Source organism: Benincasa hispida, chromosome 12, assembly GCF_027475165.1.
Source record: "Benincasa hispida cultivar pf3 chromosome 12, pf3_genome.v1.1, whole genome shotgun sequence".
Lineage (NCBI taxonomy): Eukaryota > Viridiplantae > Streptophyta > Magnoliopsida > Cucurbitales > Cucurbitaceae > Benincasa > Benincasa hispida.
Window position 1 is genome coordinate 16,685,975 of NC_143489.1, and position 23,000 is coordinate 16,708,974.

At 28.6% G+C, this 23,000-nt stretch overlaps 2 protein-coding genes across 2 annotated transcripts; one reads left to right on the forward strand and one right to left on the reverse strand.

The window, feature by feature from the left end:
• The first annotated feature begins 3,672 nt into the window (after positions 1-3,672).
• LOC150031813 (uncharacterized) lies at positions 3,673-3,801 on the forward strand. Its single transcript, XM_090308541.1, has one exon. The coding sequence runs from the start codon at positions 3,673-3,675 to the stop codon at positions 3,799-3,801; it is 129 nt and encodes a 42-aa protein (XP_090164667.1).
• A 4,571-nt stretch (positions 3,802-8,372) lies between these two features.
• Positions 8,373-8,660, reverse strand: LOC150031814 (uncharacterized). Its single transcript, XM_090308286.1, has 2 exons — positions 8,601-8,660; positions 8,373-8,516 (listed from the first exon to the last, which is right to left on the reverse strand). The coding sequence occupies exons 1-2, from the start codon at positions 8,658-8,660 to the stop codon at positions 8,373-8,375; spliced, it is 204 nt and encodes a 67-aa protein (XP_090164412.1).
• Between the last annotated feature and the right edge of the window lie 14,340 nt (positions 8,661-23,000).

Sequence of the window (23,000 nt, forward strand, 5' to 3'; positions counted from 1 at the left end):
TTGGAGGAATTAATATAAATATGATTTATATTAAATGTCATCAAGGAGAAAAAGCCCAAATCATTTTTACTCGATAGTAATTTGGTAATTTCCACTCCTTTGAAGCCCGGATATTCAAATCAACTCCAAATTTCTTCAAATTAACCATGATCGGCTCCAAATTGCCAATTCTACCTCTTGATTACTCGATAACTACAAATTAGGAAAATAAACAAGTAAAATTCAATAACAAGCCCAAATTAAGCTAGGAATAATAGCTCTTTTTTAGAGCTAACATACATGGTGAAGATTTTTTATATTATGGCAGTCTATCAAGTAAATTATAACAACTGCTCTTTTAAATCATGCTGAAATCCTAAGGATGAGGCTAGACAATAGTGTCCTTATATGAAGACAATAATGTATCATATGGTCGCATTACTATTCAATTAATTTCTTCAAAAGATGATTTGAAAGGCTTATTAATGAAGTTGTTACTTACAACAACATTTGAGAAGTTAACACGCAACATTTGAATGTAACATCTAAGAGATATCAAGTGATGTTTTTATGAGGATGAGCAAATATGTTGCACTATTTTTCCCTTGACTATAATTTTATTCCACTGAATTTTCTTAGTAAGATTTTGAATTTTCTTAGTAAGGTTTTTGATGCGGCAGTTATTAAAATATATGAATAATATATCCTTTTTCTTCACTAATTTTTTTGTCCCATTGAATTTTTCCAAGTAAAGTTTTTACACGACATATATTCCATATAGTATTGGACATCTTGGACATCTAAGGGGAGTGTTATAAATATTTGAATTATATATATTATTGGACATGTAAGGGGAGTGTTATAAATATTTGAATTATATAGATGTCTATAGATTACATATCTACAAAAATCTTCATAATCTTTATAAATAGTGGTTATTGAGGTTTTGAGATATGGATTCATTCTCTACTCTCTTCTCCCTCAACTTGTTTTATAATAGAAATAACTATTTGATAGTATGAGGTTCATCTCAAAACCAATTGATAATAGGAGGAATTCACTCATCTATCTTATTAAGAGTGTGAAGTCTATTGATTTTTTTTATCAATATGGGATTCACAACAATAACTAGGATTGGTTTTTTTTCATATTGCGAGTTTGAAAACTTTTTATATTTTGAAAAACAAAAAAAGCACTTTTACTTATTACAAAAATATTGTAGCTTTATGGATGCACCCTTTTTACAAACCATTCACAAGGACAAAAAATAAAAGTTGGCATTTGTTTTATTAAAAATAAAATCGCATGTTCAAGATGCGATTTACTTTTTTTTTCAAGTTAGGATTTAGGTTTGGAGATATATGCGATCTTTTAATTTTTTTTTCAAACCTTAAGTAGATCACATGTTGAAGATTCGATCTTTTATTTTATTTCTATTTTTTTTTTAAAAAAGAAGGAAAACTAAAAGATCATATGTGTTGAAGATATGATCTTTTAATTAGTTTAAAAAAGATAAAAGATTGCAAGTGAAGATACAACCTAAAGCTTAAACCTAAACTCTAATTTGGAAAAAATAATTAAGTAGATAGCATCTTCAACATACGACCTTTTTATTATTTTTAAATAAATATATATATTTTTTTACTTGGGAGTGGTTTTTTTTTTTTTTTTTTTGTCTTGCCACGACCAATATATTTCTTTTTTTAAAATGGGTTGGTATAAACTGTGTAGAGTGAAAAAAAAAACTAATATACGAAATATGCATAGTGTCGGTAAAATAAAAAAGATTAAAAAAAATGATGATGCTTATGGCTTGATATTCTCAATAATTAATTTTGATTCATTAAATCTGAGTCACTCTACTATAGATCTAAAGTTGAACTCTTATATCTAGTTAGTCAAATTATGACCAATGAGCACAGGTCCATGATGTAAACATATACTATCAACCCTAGGGACAAATTTTCAATTCTACCACCCCACATGTATTAAAAATAAATAAATAAAAAATAGGTGAACCCAAAAGAAGAACCATGTTGAAGATCCCACATTAAAAGATAATAAGAGCTCATATTTTTTACAAGATAAATGTACTACTTTACTTGTCAATTAGTTTTAGACGTAACATCTTATTTGAGCTTTGTTCCTAATCTCATATTGAAAAGATAAAGAGACAATACAAATTTCATCTTGTCGTTATAGATTTTTGAGTCCAACATCCCTCAGTTTATTAATGAGGTACAACCATACTGTGATGGCTTCATAATCACATCGTATGAAGTAATTATATAATGAGTAAGGCAAACATCATCTCTTAGGTTTCTAAGAGGCATCAAATTATTATGACATGTGTTACACACACATATATATGTCACAAACAAATTTAGTTTTGTTTGCAAATATAGATGGGGCTTGATTAGTTTGGATTAATATTATGGTCTATCTTGTTTCATCATTTTTTTTAACGAATGTTATGGTCTATATTGAATGATCCGAGTAGATCACTTTTGTTATATATATATTTAAAAAATTACTCTAAAATTTATGTTTTATCATTTGAAATCAATATAATTTTTGATTTCACACATGTAAATAGCACTTCCGTATCATTAAAAATTAATTTTAAAAATTAAAAGCATATTTCAGAGTATATATTATTTTAAACTTTGGAATCGTGCATATATATGAAAGGTATAGAAGAATGAAACTGTTAGTTTGATATATTGAACTGATATGTAGACCTCAAATGTGCAACTGTTTATTTTAATTGTTGAAACTGTCTTATTGGAACACATGTAATGCAGGAAATAAAAAATGGAAAATTCGTATGTTTAATTTAAAAAAAAAAACATAGATTACATTGGAAACGTGTCAAGAATTAAATAATTTGTCCATTATTCTGTGTCAATATAAAAACATATTTGACAAATAAAAAATGTCAAGAACAATCACATATGATACGTAATAAATATCAATAATTAATCAACATGGAATGTCACCAGTGTAGAGTGTATTATATTTCTTGACATGAAAATAGTATTAAAAAATATCTGTCTTGACATTTTTTTCATAATCAAGTTATCACATTATACTTGACAATTAAATACACGACACATTAATAAGTGTCAGGTATGCTCTGTACTTAACATTACACAAACATCACGTAACCTAATTGTTGTAATAGTGAATCTCAAATCTACCATTCTATCAATTTCAACTAATATTGTAAATGAAAGTAGGGGTAGATTGTGGTCAATATGGAACATTTCCTAAATAGAACTATTTTCCAATAATATTATGACAAGTGGCACCTCTTCTCAAACTACAATCTACCACTTTTCATGAAACCTATTTGTGGCATACACCTATCGAACACTGTTTCTATCTAAACTACTATATAAATCATAAACAAGCCTGAGTTCTAAATCAACAAACTTATAAATTATTAAAGGGGTCATGCTTTAATTTTAATTGTTGATTTTATTTGTGATATCATGCTAATTCCCCTTTAATTTTAATAGTTTGTTTTATTTGTTGTATCATGCTAATTTTGTTATTCCTAATGGTTTAGTGATGATTGAATATACCTAATAGCCTTGTTAAAAAGTATTTAGTACTAATTTTTTCATTTAAGATTAAAAATTAATTGGAGACATATCAATTTGGATAATCATATAAGAGAAAGCAAGCAATATGATGGACAAGGCAAGTGATGCAGCTCAATCAGCTAAAGAATCAATGCAAGAGGCAAGACAACAAATAAAGGCCAAAGCACAAGGTGCAGCTAATGTTGTCAAGGATGCTACTGGAATTAACAAGTGAAGCATAATTCCATTTTCATTTTCTTCATTTTTTAGATTTTTCTCTAAATGGCTTTCGTTTTTGTTTTTTCTAAGGCTCTTTTGTCCAAGGAGATTATTTCCCTTTTGTATACGAAAAGAAAACCCGATTAAGGGATAATTAAACATGGTGCAAATATCTATTTCATTCATATATAGGAATACATATATTCATCATTTAAATGAATTTTGTTAGAATTATATATATGAAAGAGAACTTAACTTTAATTATAACAATGAATAATATTATATTTATTATTTATTATTAACTTTTTTTACCAAGGTATTGAACATATGATTTCACTTTATTACTTTGATTTTTATTATTAAGTATATCCGTGTGTATATATTTAAAAAACAATTTCAAACTCCATTATTGTTGGAATAATTATTTTGTAATATTTGACCCACAGCAAAAAGTAAAAATTATAGTAATAATTAAAAGCATTTGAATAACCCTTTATATGAAAAATGTGTGAAAAAACTCCAAAGGAAATTATTTGGTGATAATTGACTTTTATTTGTTATCACAAAAAGGTAAAATTGTTGTAATAAAAATAGATAAAAACACTGCAATGATCTATTGTATAACCAAAATTGCACCCGATAAATATATGTCATGTGCCATTGTTTTCCAATATTTTCTTTAATTAATTTATTTTTTACTTTATACAAAAAGGATGGAACTAGTCATTGGCCATAAAAATATTAATGTCCGTATACACATCACAAGTGGATGTACATAATAAGAAAAGATATGATTATGAAATCAAGCAAAAAAATGTGTCATGAAAGGATTTTTTTTTTTTTTTAAAAAAAACAAACTTGCATTATGTTATTTTGGTCTTTCAACTTTGAACTTTATTCTATTTTAGTCCTTACACTTTAAAAAACGTATGTTTTAGTCTTTGAATTTTTAAAAGATGTGTAATTGGGTCCCTATTGTTAATTATGTTAATATTTTAAAGATGAAATATGTTTAAAGATGAAATTGCATCTAACATGGACTGAGCAAGATAAGGTGAAGTCAATCAACGTATCAAAATAGTAAATGGCCAAAATCTTGGACGCAAAATGACTTTTGAGATTTTCTATAGAAAATAGTTTTACCACCTAATTCAAAATTGAAACTCTAGATTTTTTAACATGTGGTTAACTTATTTGACGGTCTAGTCATTAAAAAATACCGTCATTTTACCATTATGTTTAAGAGTTAATAGAATTATAATAGCAGGGACAAAAGTAAACACTTTTTAAAAGTTCAAAATCTAAAAATGACATGTTTAAAGATTAAAATAGAATAAGATTTAGAATTCAGGGACCAAAATAAGATTGAAACCTTTAAAGTTTTGTTAGTAAATCGATAAATTTATATCTAAATTAATTAAAATTTGAATATTCGAATTTATGATACTTATTGACACTTAATTTTAAAAGTTCAACGATTAAATCAACAAAAACCTTGAAATTTTAAGCCTAAACTTGTGCATCTATCTATCTATATACATGCACACACTTTTTGTATTGTTTTGTTCATGATATCTTTTCATGATCTTTAAACTCTTTTTTGTTGAGTATCGTGCGTGAAGTTGTGAGAATATTTAACATATAGAATGTTAGTAAATTATTTCAACTATTTAAAAAAAATATATATGTATTATAAATATCATAAAAATAGATACTCAATTTTTAGTGTTCTAAAAGCCTCATGTCATTTTTTTATATTGTCCATGCACCTTGTAATAATTCATGTTTGGTGTCCATGTAAATCCATATCCTATTTGACACTTTGCCTATATTAGTGACATTTGGTGGATCTCAAAAGAATACACATTGGTGAGAAATCCACATCAAAATTCCATTAATTTTCATATTATCTAGTTTTATAATTTTAGTTATTTTATGATTTTAGTTATTTTATTTTATGTTATGTTATATTTATTTATTATTATTATATAAATTTATCATTATATTATATTTTTTCATATTCGTGTTTCCGTCGTGCTCCTTGATTTCACAACAATATGCAATAATGATGATAGTTTTCTTTTATCAAAATTAAAATTTACAATTAATTATAGTCCACTCCATGTTTGGAGCTCCAATTATAATAACTAATGTCTCCAACTATTATAATCTATAATTTACTACAATATTACTATTTTAAATTCCTCTTTGTTATTATGTTTATTATTTCCTCTTTATCCTCTCTTTTATGTTGTTTACTATTTTCTATCTAGACCTAAATAGTTTGCACCCTAAACACATATTATGATAATCAACTCAACACTCCAAACATCCCTAAAATTTTAATTAATACATAATAAACTTTTAATATTTTATCAACCATGAATATTAACCTAAAATTTATAAAATAGATTTACATGCTACAACCTTAACAAATTATTAAAAAAATACTAAATAGTTGCAAATGATCAATATAGACCGAAGAGAAAAGGGAACACATTTTTTCCACTATGACCCTTTTTGAAAACAATAAAGAAAGAACTCAGAAATAAAAGTATAATTACTGAAATTTAAGAAAGGCATAAAATGGCAAGAACCTTTGCACGAACAACTTTACTCTTTATGAAGTGAGCATAACTCAACCATGATTGACAGTACCCTCTTTAAGATTAGAGGTTTAAATAATCATCTCTCACTTTTGATTTACTATATATATATCTCTTTTTTCATTTATATTTAAAAAAAGAAATTTCATATTTGGTCCTTAAGGTTTGATTGAGATTAAATTTGATGAGTTTTCAAACTCAACAATTTTACTCTTGAGGTTTGCATTTAGTAGAATTAGTTTGATACTACATGTGTTGCACATCTTACGTAAAGCTTAAAAATAGAACTTAAAAAACTCATTCTATCCTTTTACTAACCTCTCAATTTTAAAGATTAAATAAACCAAAATATTTTTCTAATTTTTTTTCATTTATTTGGATTGGATAATTGGATTATTGTTTTAATTTTAAACTTTATTTATGTATAAAGAAGTTGGGAAAAGTAATTAACAAAATTAAAGGAAAGAAAAAGAAAAGAGAGGAGATACCTGAAGAAAAAATGGATGGTTGAAGTCAACTATTTATAGAGAAAACTCATGGTTCAAATCATAATTTGATTTTATTTTTAAATTTTATTAACATATAAGGTGATTTTTCTTTAAAATGTGATTTTTTTCTTTAAAAAAAAAATCTATCCTGCCCTAGATATTATATTCTAAAATGTTATTGTTGTTTCTTTTTAACGAAAACCATTTATTTTTTACGTAAATGGTTATTTTTCTTAATATAAATTTGGAATCTTAAATCAAATATTAGAAACAATCAAATTTTAAATTAATAAAAAAATAATATAGATTTTTCTTATAAATAGAAAAATCTGAAAAATATTTACTACAAGTTCCATTAGTGCTTTGTATTTTTTAAACTTTTTGCTATGAAGTGTAAATATTTTTAAATATTTTTTTAATATTTAAAAGGATCCCTTATCATTGATTTTCACGTATATGAATTTTTTAATTAAATCAAATTTTAAACCAAATATGGGTTTTTATTGATTTTCTAAGTATATGAATTTTCTTGAATGATATAAATCATGTCAATAATATCAAATATCATGATATTTTATGTTTTTAAAAATCTTAAAAATTGATGAGACAAAGCAACTATATATATAGAGAGAAAAAGAAAATATATAATCAAGTTAAAAATAAAATATTTTACAATTTTAAAATATCATATTTCTTTAATCTATAAATTAAAATAAAACAAAAAAAAGATCTTTTAGAATTTTAAAATCTCATGTTTGTTTAAACCACGTTAGAAAAATCTCATTTTATTATTTTAATTTGAATGTTTTTTTTCCCTTAAAAATTTAGATTATTTAATGATTTAAATATGAAATTATGTAAAATATCCCTGTAATCCTCCATTATAGGAGGTAAAGGAAGAAACCAAATTTTCTCCTCCATAAACCCTTTTATATAGTATAGATTAATTGTTGGTCTATTTTTGTCCATTTTTCCATTAGGTACTAAAAGTTAGTGATAATAGTGTAATGGCAAACACAGTCATTAAACGTCATCTGTCAACGTCATCTCTTTATTGAAGCCATGATTGTTTTTTTTTTCTTCTTCATTTCTTTTATTTTCTTTTACCCTTCCTTTCGATCTCCCTCCTTTCTCCCTTTCATTTAAAATTTTACTTTATGATTGATTAATCCAAACTTAGGCTAATTCGTTACAACGTGTAATCTAGACTAATAAATTAGAGATTTGAATTTTTCACTCTTACAAAGAAAGAAAGATGGGGTGTTTCATGCTCCCATTTTTATAATTAAATATTTGTTGATACAAAAAGAGGCACATTGTTTTGGCCCTACATTTAGTTAGCCCTGATTCTTATGAATAAATAAGGCTCGAGAGCCAAATCAGAGCTTATTCTCATATAAAAAGAAGATAAAGCTATTTTAGAGCTCCAGCTTCAGATAGGACAAAAATAAAGAGGGCTATTGACAGTAAAACATTAAAAAAAAAAAAAAAATTCAATTGTTCATGTCTGTAGCATCTTTGACTGCATCAGCTGCACCCTGTGCCTTAGCTTTTATTTGTTGTCCTGCTTCTTGTATTGACTCTTTATTTGATTGGGCTGCATTACTTGCCTTATCCATCAAATTGCTTGCCTTCTCCTAGATAATCACACAATAAATCAATACCTTATCCAATCAATCCTTAATATTAAAAGATAAAATGATTATTGAAGTAAAGTGAACCTGTGCTTGGCCTTTGGCTTCTCCAATGTGGTAGCTCATCTTTTGAGAGTTGTCTGCCATTTTCTTTTATAAAGAGATTGAAAAAAACACAGAATTGAGAACTTCGAAAGATTTTGGAGTGTTTTTTTTTTTTTTTTGATTAAGAACTCAAATGCATGTGATTTATATAATAATTTAGATTGAAACATAGCTTGATATGTGGCATGCCATAAATAGGTTGCATGCTACATGGTAGCTTGTGGTTTGAGAGGTTACAATTGTCATCATGTCCTTGGAATGTTCAACTTAAGACCAACTTGACAGTTTAAATATTCAAAGTTTCACTACATTCATTTAACATTTAGGGTGTGTTTGGAGTAAAAACTATTCTAACACTATAATAACCACCTCTTACTACAATAAATACTATTTTGTATTCCCCATTTAGCTATAGTTAACACTATTTCAAAACCTCTATTTGCTATTGTATTTATTATTTGTCACAGTTTTTACTATTTTACATTCATCATTTTTTTATTCTTTTATTACAATGTTTACTATTTTGTTATCAAATTAAAATAGTTTACACTTGAAACACATACTATTATAACCCAAAATAAAATAATCGACATCCCAAACACAAACTATAATAACCCAACTATAATAACTAACTTCCTGTCCCAAACATCAATATGTATTATTAATTTGAAATATCAAATAGGTCGATGACCTGATACAGTAAACTAACATGCAGCAGAAAAATCAGAATAAATAAGCACTCGAATTACACTTAATTTGAGTTTAAAACATGCATTGACACAAAATTTCAAAGAGAAGGGTTCCATAAGCTACAACATTTGATGAATCTCAACAATACCAGCTTCTCTCTACGAATTAGAACATCAAATCAGCTAAGGACCACCACAAGAACCTTCTCTACTATTCTCTCACTCAGATTGAGAGGTGGAATCTCTGAATTGAAGTGAATTTGATAGAGAGGGAAAAGGGTTTGGAGAGATGAATTTTTTAGCAGAGTTTCAGTAAGAATTCAGCTTGCATGGCTGAAATTTGAAGTCAATATTTCAATACATATATTAAGACCATGCATATCTGATTAAAACAGCTGATGCCTCTTCAATTTTCATTGAAATTGAAGTGGTATGAGTTGAATTTTGAGTGGTTGGATTTTCCCATTTTCTATTTTTTAAAACAATTTTAATTAATATTAATTTGATTAATTTAAAACTTAATTATAACTGATTTTCAAAAGTTCAGTTTTTAATTTAAGTTTATTAATTTTAAATTTCAAAAAATTCAAAAATCAATTAATCAAATTACCAATTTTGAACATAAATTTCAAATTTGAATAAAGTTGGATAACTAATTAGACTAATTTAATTAATTTAATTTTAATATCAAATATTGAATATTATATTTCACCTCATCAAATATTTAAATAATTATTTAACTATTTTTTAACTTTCCAATTTCGTTTACTTTCAACAAAATTAATGGTTTTAATTGTATCAAATACAATTAATGAAAACTCTAATTGAAATTGAACACTCCAAATTCAAAACCCTACAGATCATGAGCTCCAACCAATTTGAAATTAATTGGCTAAACTCTTTAGACCGAAATAATCAATTTTCATTAACTATCTAGACATACCACTATAACTCGATGGTTGCACTCTCTCCACTGTAGATATATTTCTTTCCATTTTAATCATAATCAGTAAGTCGATCCTTTACAGGTCATTCGTATTTACAGCTAGGTCATAATTATCGTTTTACCTCTGTAAATACATCTTGCTCCTTAAGCTCCCACTGATCCTCTATTGAACAATTGGTTTATAGTCCAACTTATAAACCATGACCCTGTCAACTGTGCGAGGGTGGGGCTTTGTTACTCAAGACCAAGAATCAGTGCTTAAGAGAACAACATATCTACTAACCCTAAATCGGGTAGGAGCGAATTCCATCTTGTAGAACTATGTCCCCAGCTATTTATCTGGTCTTATCTCCAAAATGGGAGGCTTATTGAGTAGTGTTGTTGGACTACTCTCACATATGCAAATCAAAGGATAATCCCAAATAAACAAAGTTTATAGTTAGCTCAGGATTAAGATCGAGTTACTCTAGGTCATTGAAATTAAAATAGCCAGTTTTTGTTGGGGTTGATGCCCTAAATCTCGTAGGGTCTTATAGTTTGTAAACATTATTGAACAAACTCATTGTGTTTTTAATAAAATATATGATATTTTATTCATTGTCTATAAAGTATATGATATTTTAGTTACATTAAACACAAACCAATAAACTAACATCTAAGGTTATATTTGTAACTTAAACATGTATGTAGAGACATACAAGTGGATCATGTTTAAGTGATAACCTAAATGGTCTATAGTGGATGGAAAAGGTAGGGTACCTTATTCTTGTGACACTACCAATATGGCCCGCTTTGTAGGTGTTACAATTGTTGTAAAGTGCAACAAATGATTTGATCCTGATCATTCATGTTTAAGCATGCGAGTGAGGATATTCTATACCAAAGAAGTTTGTATAAGACTGGACCACGAAATCTTTAGTCTCATTACATAACATCGTTCATAATGGAGACTTACATTTCACAAGGATGACCATAGATAACCAGAATCCTGAGTGAGTTGTGAATTCCTGCCTATGAAGTCAGTCCTTTGATTTGTATGGGTGAGAGTGGCTGGATCGCTGACTCAACAAACCTACCATTTTGAGAATTCGTCTGATTGGGAAGCTAAGAACACAACTACACAAGATGAAATTCACTCCTTCTTCGAGGCAGGGATAAGTAGAAAATTAATCCCTTAAAGGCTGATTCCGGGTCTTGAACAATGTGGCACTATACGTGCTCTTTGCCTGAGAGGGGTTTAGTCATAGTTGGACTATGATCTATTGTTCATTAGAGGGATCAGCAGTACTTAAGAAATTAGATGTAACTACTTGAGCAAAACGGTAATTTGGCCTAGTTGTACTTACAAGCAATTTGTGAAGGGTCATTGTACTGTTGATTGGTTATATCCAATGAACACAAAAATATATCTGTAAGGCGAAGAGTGCAGCTGTCGGTCTTTAGTGGAGTGACCGACAGTTAACGGATGGTGAATAATGTAATTAAAGAGTTTAATTAATTATTCATGTACCATTGGAGCTTTAAGCTGCAGGTCCATGAGATCCTCTTGGTAGTTTAATAGGATTAATTGAGAATTAATTTTTGGATTAATTTGAATTCTTCAAATTAATAGAGAAATTTAATTACATATGATATAATTAAGTTGATAAAATTATATGTGATATAAATGTTATAATATATTTGATACATTATAGCTTAATGAGAGGAAATAAATATTTGAATGAAATTCAAATATTGTTTCTATGAACTGGATTCATAGTTTTTAAATTTAATATAAATGTGATTTATATTAAATGCCATATAAAAGAGAAAAGAAACTATAGTTTATATTGTATGCGATACAATATTAAAACTATAGGTTATATGTTATGTTTGATATAACATATAATTTAATATATATATATATATATAATATGATAGGTTAGTTATCATATTTATATTTATATTATTATTATTTTAATAATAAGGAAGAAAGTTACAACTCACTTCTCATTCTTTTCTCTCCACCCATAGAAGTGGTGGTTATTTTTGGCAAGTAGAAAAGAAAAAGTTTCTTGTTCTTCTTGTAAGTGTGGTTAATCGATTGAGACAGTGGAAAAACAACAGAAGAGTTTTGTGTGTTTGAGTTTTTTAGAGAGTCCTCAATCCTTCTTCCTCAACATTACGTTTTCCCTCAAAACCAAAATAGCCAGAGCCCACCACTCCTGGGTTCTCACTCTGAGAATATCGAGGAAACATTGTCGGTAGTGTTTGATATTGTTCGAGGTTATTCTTGAAGAAAGTTTTCAAGGAGTTCGTGAATTGTTCGAGGGAAAACATGAAGAAAGGTCTTCAAAGGTGAGGTTTCTAAAACTCTTACATTAGCATGTTGTAATTTATAATTAAATGCATATCTTGTTTATTGTGAAGGAACTCGTTTTTTAAGAGATCCTTGAGTGGAAGCAGATCGTCAAAATTCCATTGATTATTGAAAACATAATTTACAGTAAACATACAAGATATGCATTCAAAATAAATTACATCATGCTTTTTATAGAAAAAGGTTCAAGATACATTACCCTTGAAGAACCTTTCTTCATGAAACTCCCTCGAACAGTGACGTGCCTCAAACAAAAACAACATGTAACGACCCAGATTTGTACGCATACAGGAAATTAAATGTCAAATAATAAGCTGGACGAAATTTTATTTAAAGGGGTGGAAATTTAGAAGAAAAATAAAATAAAATAAAATAAAATAAAATAAATAAATTGGAAATTGGAAATTGGAAATTTATTCATTATCTTGAATAATGAATAAGGGAGCGAGTGGGAGCGAGAAAGTGGGAGAGAGCGAGAGGCACACCAACGAGAAAACTGGAGAAAACAAGATTCTGAGAAGAGAGTTGCGTGATCGAAGAAAGAATTGGAGAGCGAGAAACCCAGCGAGCGATGCTAGCGAGATTGAGGCTGGCGAGAGTAGAGAGAGCGAGATCCCTGGAGAGAGCGAGATTGAAGGAAAATTGGAGAGAGCGAGAATTGTAGCAAGGAAGTTGGAGAGAGCGAGAGTAAAGAGAGAGAGCGAGATCCATGGAGAAAGCGAGATTGAAGGAAAATTAGAGAGAGCGAGAATTGTAGCGAGGAAGTTGGAGAGAGCGAGAGTAAAGAGAGCTATTCTTAGCGAGACAGTAGGAAAGAGCGTGAGCGGGAGCGAGCGAGAAAGCGAGAGCAGAAGCGAAAGCGGGAGCGAGAGCGAGAAAGCTGGAGAGAGCGAGACGGAAGAGAAAATTTGAGAGCGAGAGTGGAGAGAGCGGGAGTACCAGCAAGAAAGCTGGATAGAGTAAATTCCTAGCGAGAAAACGGGAGAGAGCGAGATTTTAAGAGCAGAGTGAGCGTGATTTGGACAGAAGTGCGAATTATGCGTTGAATTTGGCCACGATCTTATAGATTATACATGGAAAAACCCTAAAATTGAATACAAACAAAGAATGATGACGTAAGGGAAAACATTAGCCAAGATGAGGTGTCTTATTGAGAGAAATCCATAAACCATAAGTAATTTTAAAGAAGCCACCTGTACGATGATTTGTCACACTGAGAAGAGCTGAAAACTACTATAAATAGGACCCTTTGTCGAAGATTTAACCCATTCTCAAACAAATCTCAGTAACAAAGAATCGTGTGAAAAAGTAAGTGTGAGTGAGGAAGTTCTGTGAGATTAAAAGAGAAAAGCTCAGGTAAAGTGCTGCCCAAATTTCTTCTTTTGATTTAAAAAAGGGAAAACTCTGCTGATAAAATCATAAAGAATAATAAGGAATAATTAGATCACAGTCAAGGTAAGTAGTTTATCTCACCCTCTCTTTAAATTGTCTATGGTAGTGTACCTTTATTATGTTGCATGGTTATGTTATATTGCATTACATGTTTAGAACACGTTTCTCTACAGGGGACCCCATGCATTATGTTTGTTCACGATTACGTTAAAATCAAGTTTTAATTAGGTGTAAGTTATGCTTCCAATCTAATCTTATGGTTATGCTAATGGTTGATGTTGGATGTGACTCTGACCCTACTGACTGCATGACCCGCTAATCATCAGATGGGTTAGTTTCGTTTAGGTCCTCATCTTTCTATCAAGGCGGAGAGATTTATGTTGGAAGCATAACGTTTATGCTAATGGTTGATGTTGGATGCGACTCTGGCCCTACTGACTGCATGACTCGCTAATCATCAGATGGGTTAGTTTCCGCTTAAGTCCTCATCTTCCTATCAGGGCGGAGAAATTTATGCTTCCAAGGCTGGCAGGGTATGTATGGTTGCACCCCTCTAGTCCAATATTACGTTTATGCTAATGGTTGATGTTGGATGCGACATTGGCCCTACTGACTACATGACCCGCTAATCATCAGATGGGTTAGTTTCGCTTAGGACCTCATCTTCCTATCAGGGCAGAGAGATTTATGTTGGAAGCATAACGTTTATGCTAATGGTTGATGTTGGATGCGACTCTGGCCCTACTGACTGCATGACTCGCTAATCATCAGATGGGTTAGTTTTGCTTAGGTCCTCATCTTTCTATCAGGGCGGAGAGATTTATGTTGGAAGCATAACCGACCACCACATGTTATTATACGTTTTCGGTCCCAATCATATGTTTTCATGACATGTTGCTTGTGATTGTGCATTTGGTCACTACCCTACGTGAGAACTACTTACTGGGTATATTATATACTCATCCTATATTTTTACAGACTTTGTAGATAAGGACACAGCGTAGATGGCAGAGTTGGACGTCGCTCAAATGGCCAACCATCAAACTCACTATTATAAGCACATGTATTTTGTACCACCACGCTAATGTTTTATAGATCCTGGTGTTTTGATAAATAAATTTTTATATAGTTTTTCTATCTAATTAATAAAATTTAGATATGTTCTTTGAAATTTCAACCAAAACTCATCTCATGACAGAAAAGTCTAAGTATGCATGTCGTAGCGGTCGGATCATAAGGTGTAAGGATCCAGGCGTTACATAGCAACTCTTGAAGACCTTCTTCAAGATTTTCTCGAACAGTAATAGGGACACTACTACAAAGAGCCTTTGGTATTCTCGGGGTGAGAACCCATAAGTGGTGGGCTCTGACTATTTTGGTTAGGAGGGATAGTTTGGATGGAGGAAGGACATGCAACCTACCACTTTGGGGATTCCTCTGATAGGGGAGCTGGGATCTCAGCTACACAAGAAAAAATTCATTCCTTCCCCAAAGCAAGGGTAAGTAAATAAATTGCTCCTATAAGGACTGATTTCAGGGTTTGAATAATGTGGCGCCACACCTTCTTTTGGCAGGGTTTACTTATAGTGGGACTATGATGTATTGTTCATTAGAGGAATCAGTGGTACATAAGGAGTTAGATGTAACTATAGGGGCGAAATGGTAAATTGACCCAGCTGTACATACGAGCGATTTATGAAGGGTCATCATACTGTTGATTGGTTATATCCAATGAACACTAATATATCTATAGTACGAAGAGTGCAGCGGTCGGTCTTTAGTGGAATGCCCGACAGTTAACGGATGGTGAATATCGTGATTAAAGAGTTTAGTCAGTTATTCACATATCATTGGAGCTTCAAGTTACAGGTCCATAAAATCTCCTTGGTAGCTCAATGGATTCATGTTGATATTCAGTTTTTGGTTTAGTTTGAAGTGTTTAAATTAACAAGAGGGAATTTGATTATATATGATATAATTAAATTGATTCACTTATATGTGATATAATTGATTTAATGTATTTGATGCATTATTGGAGGAATTGATATAAATATGATTTATATTAAATTTCATCAAGGAGAAAAAACCTAAATTGCTTTTACTCGATGGTACTTTGGTAATTTCTACCCCTTTCAAGCCTAGATGTTCAAATGAACTCCAAATTGCTTCAAATTAACCACGATTGACTCCAAATCGTCAATTCTACCTCTTGATTACTCGATACCTACAAACTAGGAAAATAAATATGTAAAATACAATAACAAGCCCAAATTAAGCAAGGAATAATAGCTCTTTTTTTAGAGTTAACATACATGGAGAATATTTTTTATATTATGGCAATCTATCAAACAAATTATAATATCCACTCTTTTAAATCATGCTGAAATCTTGAGGATTTATGAGGCTAGACAATAGTGTCCTTATATGAAGACAATAATGCATCATATCGTGGCATTACTATTCAATTAATTTCTTCAAAAGATGATTTGAAAGGCTTATTAACGAAGTTGTTACTTACAACAACATTTTAGCAGTTAACAAACAAGATTTGAATTTAACAACTAAGAGATACCAAGTGATATCTTCATGAGGATGAGGAAATTTATTGCACTATTTTTTCCTTGACTATGATTTTATCCCGATGAATTTTCTTAGTAAAATTTTGAATTTTCTTAGTAAGAATTTTAATGCGGCAGTTATTAAAATATATGAATAATATACCCTTTTTCTTCACTAATTTTTTTATCCCATTGAATTTTTCCTTGTAAAGTTTTTACGCGACATATATTCCATATCGTATTGGACATCTTGTACATCTAAAGGGACTGATATAAATATTTGAATTATATATAATATTGGACATCTAAGTGGAGTGTTATAAATATTTGAATTATATATAGATGTCTATAGATTACATATCTACAAAAATCTTTGTAATCTCTATAAATAGTGGTTATTGAGGTGTTTGAGATATGGATTCATTCTCTACTCTCTTCTCCTTCAACTTGTTTTATAATAGAAATAACTATTTGATAGTATGAAGTCTATTGATTGAGATATGGTTCATCTCAAAACCAATTGACAATGGGAGGAGTTCATTCAATTATCTTATTAAGATTGTGAAGTCTATTGATTTTTTTTATCAATGTGGGTTTTGCAACAATAACTAGTATTGGTTTTTTTCATATTGCAACTTTGAAAACTTTTTATATATTTTTTAAAAAAGGAACTTTTATAACATATTAGAAAAATATTGTGTTTTATTGAAGGTCGCAGATTAAAGATGCATCATTTTCAAACCACTCCCAAGGACAAAAAATAAAAATTGGCATTTGTTTCATTAAAAATAAAATCACATTTTCAAGATGTGGTTTACTTTTTTTATTTAAAAAATTATAAAAGATTGCAAGTGAAGATATAACTTAAAGCTTAAACCTAAACCCTAATTTGAAAAAAATAACTAAGTAGATAGCATCTTCAACATGCGACCTTTTTATTATTTTTAAATAAATATATATTTTTTTACTTGGGAATGGTTATTTTATTTTATTTTTTTATCTTGCCACGACCAACATATTTCTTTTTTTAAAATGGGTTGGTATAAACTGTGTAGAGTGAAAAAAAAAACTAATATACGAAATATGCTCAGTGTCGGTGAAATAAAAAAAATTAAAAAAAATGATGATGCTTATGGCTTGATATTCTCAATAATTAATTTTGATTCATTAAATCTGAGTCACTCTACTATAGATCTAAAGTTGAACTCTTATATCTTGTTAGTCAAATTATGACCAATGAGCACAGGTCCATGATGTAAACATATACTATCAACCCTAGAGACAAATTTTCAATTCTACCATCCCACATCTATTAAAAATAAATAAATAAATAAAAAAGGTGAACCCAAAAGAAGCACCATGTTGAAGATCCCACATTAAAAAGATAATAAGAGCTCATATTTTTTACAAGATAAATGTACTACTTTACTTGTCAATTAGTTTTAGACGTAACATCTTATTTGAGCTTTGTTCGTAATCTCATATTGAAAAGATAAAGAGACCATACAAATTTCGTCTTGTCGTTATAGATTTTTGAGTCCAACATCCCTAGGTTTATTAATGAGGTACAACCATACTGTGATGGCTTCATAATCACATCGTATGAAGTAATTATATAATGAGTAAGGCAAACTTCATCTCTTAGGTTTGTACAAGGCATCAAATTATTATGACATGTGTTACACACACACATACATATACTATATATATATATCACAAACAAATTTAGTTTAGTTTGCAAATATAGATGGGGCTTGATTAGTTTGGATTAATATTATGGTCTATCTTGTTTCATCATTTTTTTTTCAATGAATTTTATGGTCTATATTGAATGATCCGAGTAGATCACTTTTGTTATATATATATATATATATATATATATATATTTTAAAAAAATTGCTCTAAAATATATGTTTTATCATTTGAAATCAATATAATTTTTGATTTCACACATGTAAATAGCACTTCCAAATCATTAAAAATTAATTTTAAAAATTAAAAGCATATTTCAGAGTATATATTATTTTAAACTTTGGAATCGTGCATATATATATAAGGTATAGAAGAATGAAACTGTTAGTTTGATATATTGAACTGATATGTAGATCTCAGATGTACAACTGTTTATTTTAATTGTTGAAATTGTCTTATTGAAACATATGTAATGCAGGAAATAAAAAATGGAAAATTCGTATGTTTAATTTGAAAAAAAAAAAACATAGATTACATTGGAAACATGTTAAGAATTAAATAATTTGTCCATTATTCTGTGTCAATATAAAAACATATTTGACAAATAAAAAATGTCAAGAACAATAACATATGATACGTAATAAATATCAATAATTAATCAACATGAAATGTCACCAGTGTAGAGTGTATTATATTTCTTGACACGAAAATAGTATTAAGAAATATCTGTCTTGATGTTTTTTTCATAATCAATTTATCACATTATACTTGACAGTCAAATACACAACACATTAATAAGTGTCAGGTATGCTCTCTACTTAACATTACACAAACGTCACGTAACCTAATTGTTGTAATAGTGAATCCCAAATCTACCATTCTATCAATTTCAACTAATCTTGTAAATGAAAATAGGGGTAGATTGGGGTTAATATGGAACATTTCCTCAAACTATGTTAGTTAGGTCAAGAGCCCTAAATAGAACTATTTTCCAATATTATTATGACAAGTGGCACCTCTTCTCAAACTACAATCTACCACTTTTCATGCAACCTATTTGTGGCATACACGTGTCAAACAATGTTTCTATCTAAACTACTATATAAATCATAAACAAGCCTGAGTTCTAAATCAACAAACTTATAAATTATTAAAGGGGTCATGCTTTAATTTTAATGGTTGATTTTATTTGTTATATCATGCTAATTCCCCTTTAATTTTAATAGTTGGTTTTATTTGTTGTATCATGCTAATTTTGTTATTGGTAATGGTTTAGTGATGATTGAATATACCTAATAGCCTTGTTAAAATGTATTTAGTACTAATTTTTTCATTCAAGATTAAAAAATAATTGGAGACATATCAATTTGGATAATCATATAAGAGAAAGCAAGCAATATGATGGACAAGGCAAGTGATGCAGCTCAATCAGCTAAAGAATCGATGCAAGAGGCAGGACAACAAATAAAGGCCAAACCATAAGGTGCAGCTGATGCTGTCAAGGATGCTACTGGAATTAACAAGTGAAGCATAATTCCATTTTCATTTTCTTCATTTTTTGAATTTTTCTCTAAATGGCTTTCGTTTTTGTTTTTTCTAAGGCTCTTTTGTCCAAGGAGATTATTTCCCTTTTGTATACGAAAAGAAAACCCGATTAAGGGATAATTAAACATGGTGCAACTATCTATTTCATTCATATATAGGAATACATGTATTCATCATTTAAATGAATTTTGTTAGAATTATATATGAAAGAAAACTTAACTTTAATTATAACAATGAATAATATTATATTTATTATTTATTATTAACTTTTTTTACCAAGGTATTGAACATATGATTGCACTTTATTACTTTGATTTTTATTATTAAGTATATCCGTGTGTATATATTTAAAAAACAATTTCAAACTCCATTATTATTGGATTAATTATTTTGTAATAGTTGATCCACAGCAAAAAGTAAAAATTATAGTAATAATTAAAAGCATTTGAATAACCCTTTATATGAAAAATGTGTGAAAAAACTCCAAAGGAAATTATTTGGTGATAATTGACTTTTATTTGTTATCACAAAAAGGTAAAATTGTTGTAATAAAAATAGATAAAAACACTGCAATGATCTATTGTACAACCAAAATTGCACCCGATAAATATATGTCATGTGCCATTGTTTTTCAATATTTTTTTTAATTAATTTATTTTTTACTTTATACAAAAAGGATGGAACTAGTCATTGGCCATAAAAATATTAATGTCCGAATACACATCACAAGTGGATGTACATGATAAGAAAAGATATGATTACGAAATCAAGCAAAAAATGTGTCATGAAATATTTATTTATTTTTTTTTTTTTAACTTGTTGAAGCTAAAGAAGTTGAAATAAGTGGAATTTCACTTCGATAACTATTTGATTTTTTTTCTTTTTTTCTTTTAAAAATTATGTTTGTTTTCTTACCATCTTTAATTATGGTATTTAAAAAAATAAAAATTTGACTTTTTTTTTAAATACTCCTAAAAATAGATAACAAAATAAAGAAATCAATAAACGTAAGTAGAACTTTTAACCATAATTTTTAAAAATTAAAATAAAAAAAAATGGCTAAATTGAGGGCACATATGATCAGAAGAATCCGTTCTCAACTTTGAATAAGAGGGATATACAAAAGAGTGATAAACATTGATGGTCCTACTAATCAAATATGTTTTTGCTTTATTTTCTTCATAAATTTTTTGAAATGTCAGTTTTACTCTAATGGCTTGATGCTATAAAATAAAAAGATATAGTTTAAAGTTGGTTTAACATCTTATTTCGGTCCTTCAACTTTGAACTTTGTTCTATTTTAGTCCCTACACTTTAAAAAACGTATGTTTTAGTCTTTGAATTTTTAAAAGATGTTTAATTGGGTCCCTATTGTTAATTATGTTAATATTTTAAAGATGAAATATGTTTAAAGATGAAATTGCATCTAGCATTGACTGAGCAAGATAAAGTGAAGTCAATCAACGTATCAAAATAGTAAATGACAAAAATCTTGGACGCAAAATGACTTTTGAGATCTTCTATAGAAAATAGTTTTGCCACCTAATTCAAAATTGAAACTCTAGATTTTTTAACATGTGGTTAACTTATTTGACGGTCTAGTCATTAAAAAATACCGTCATTTTACCATTATGTTTAAGAGTTAATAGAATTATAATAGCACGGACAAAAGTAAACACTTTTTAAAAGTTCAAGACCTAAAAATGACATGTTTAAAGATTAAAATAGAATAAGATTTAGACTTCAGGGACCAAAATAAGATTGAAACCTTTAAAGTTTTGTTAGTAAATCGATAAATTTATATCTAAGTTAATTAAAATTTGAAAATTCGAATTTATGATACTTATTGACACTTAATTTTAAAAGCGATTAAATCAACAAAAACCTTGAAATTTTAAGCCTAAACTTCTGCATCTATCTATCTATATACATGCACACACTTTTTGTATTGTTTTGTTCATGATATCTTTTCATGATCTTTAAACTCTTTTTTGTTGAGTATCGTGCGTGAAGTTGTGAGAATATTTAACATATAGAATGTTGTAAATTATTTCTATTATTTAAAAAAAATATATATGTATTATAAATATCATAAAAATAGATACTCAATTTTTAGTCTTCTAAAAGCCACGTGTCATTTTTTATATTATCCATGCACCTTGTAATAATTCATGTTTGGTGTCCATGTAAATCCATATCCTATTTGACACTTTGCCTATATTAGTGACATTTGGTGGATCTCAAAAGAATACACATTGGTGAGAAATTCACTTCAAAATTCCATTAATTTACATATTATCCAGTTTTATAATTTTAGTTATTTTATGATTTTAGTTATTTCATTTTATGTTATGTTATATTTATTTATTATTATTATATAAATTTATCATTATATTATATTTTTCCCTATTCGTGTTTCCGTCGTGCTCCTTGATTTCACAACAATATGCAATAATGATGATAGTTTTCTTTTATCAAAATTAAAATTTACAATTAATTATAGCCCACTCCATGTTTGGAGCTCCAATTATAATAATTAATGTCTCCAACTATTATAATCTACAATTTACTACAATATTACTATTTTAAATTCTTCTTTGTTATTATGTTTATTATTTCCTCTTTATCCTCTCTTTTATGTTGTTTACTATTTTCTATCTAGACCTAAATAGTTTGCACCCTAAACACATATTATGATAATCAACTCAACACTCCAAACATCCCTAAAATTTTAATTAATACATAATAATCTTTTAATATTTTATCAACCATGAATATTAACCTAAAATTTTTAAAATAGATTTACATGCAACAACCTTAACAAATTATTAAAAAAATACTAAATAGTTGCGAATGATCAATATAGACCGAAGAGAAAAGGGAACACATTTTTTCCACTATGACCCTTTTTGAAAACAATAAAGAAAGAACTCAGAAATAAAAGTATAATTACTGAAATTTAAGAAAGGCATAAAATGGCAAGAACCTTTGCACGAACAACTTTACTCTTTATGAAGTGAGCATAACTCAACCATGATTGACAGTACCCTCTTTAAGATTAGAGGTTTAAATAATCATCTCTCACTTTTGATTTACTTTATATATATATCTCTTTTTTCATTTATATTTAAAAAAAGAAATTTCATATTTGGTCCTTAGGGTTTGATTGAGATTAAGTTTGATGAGTTTTCAAACTCAACA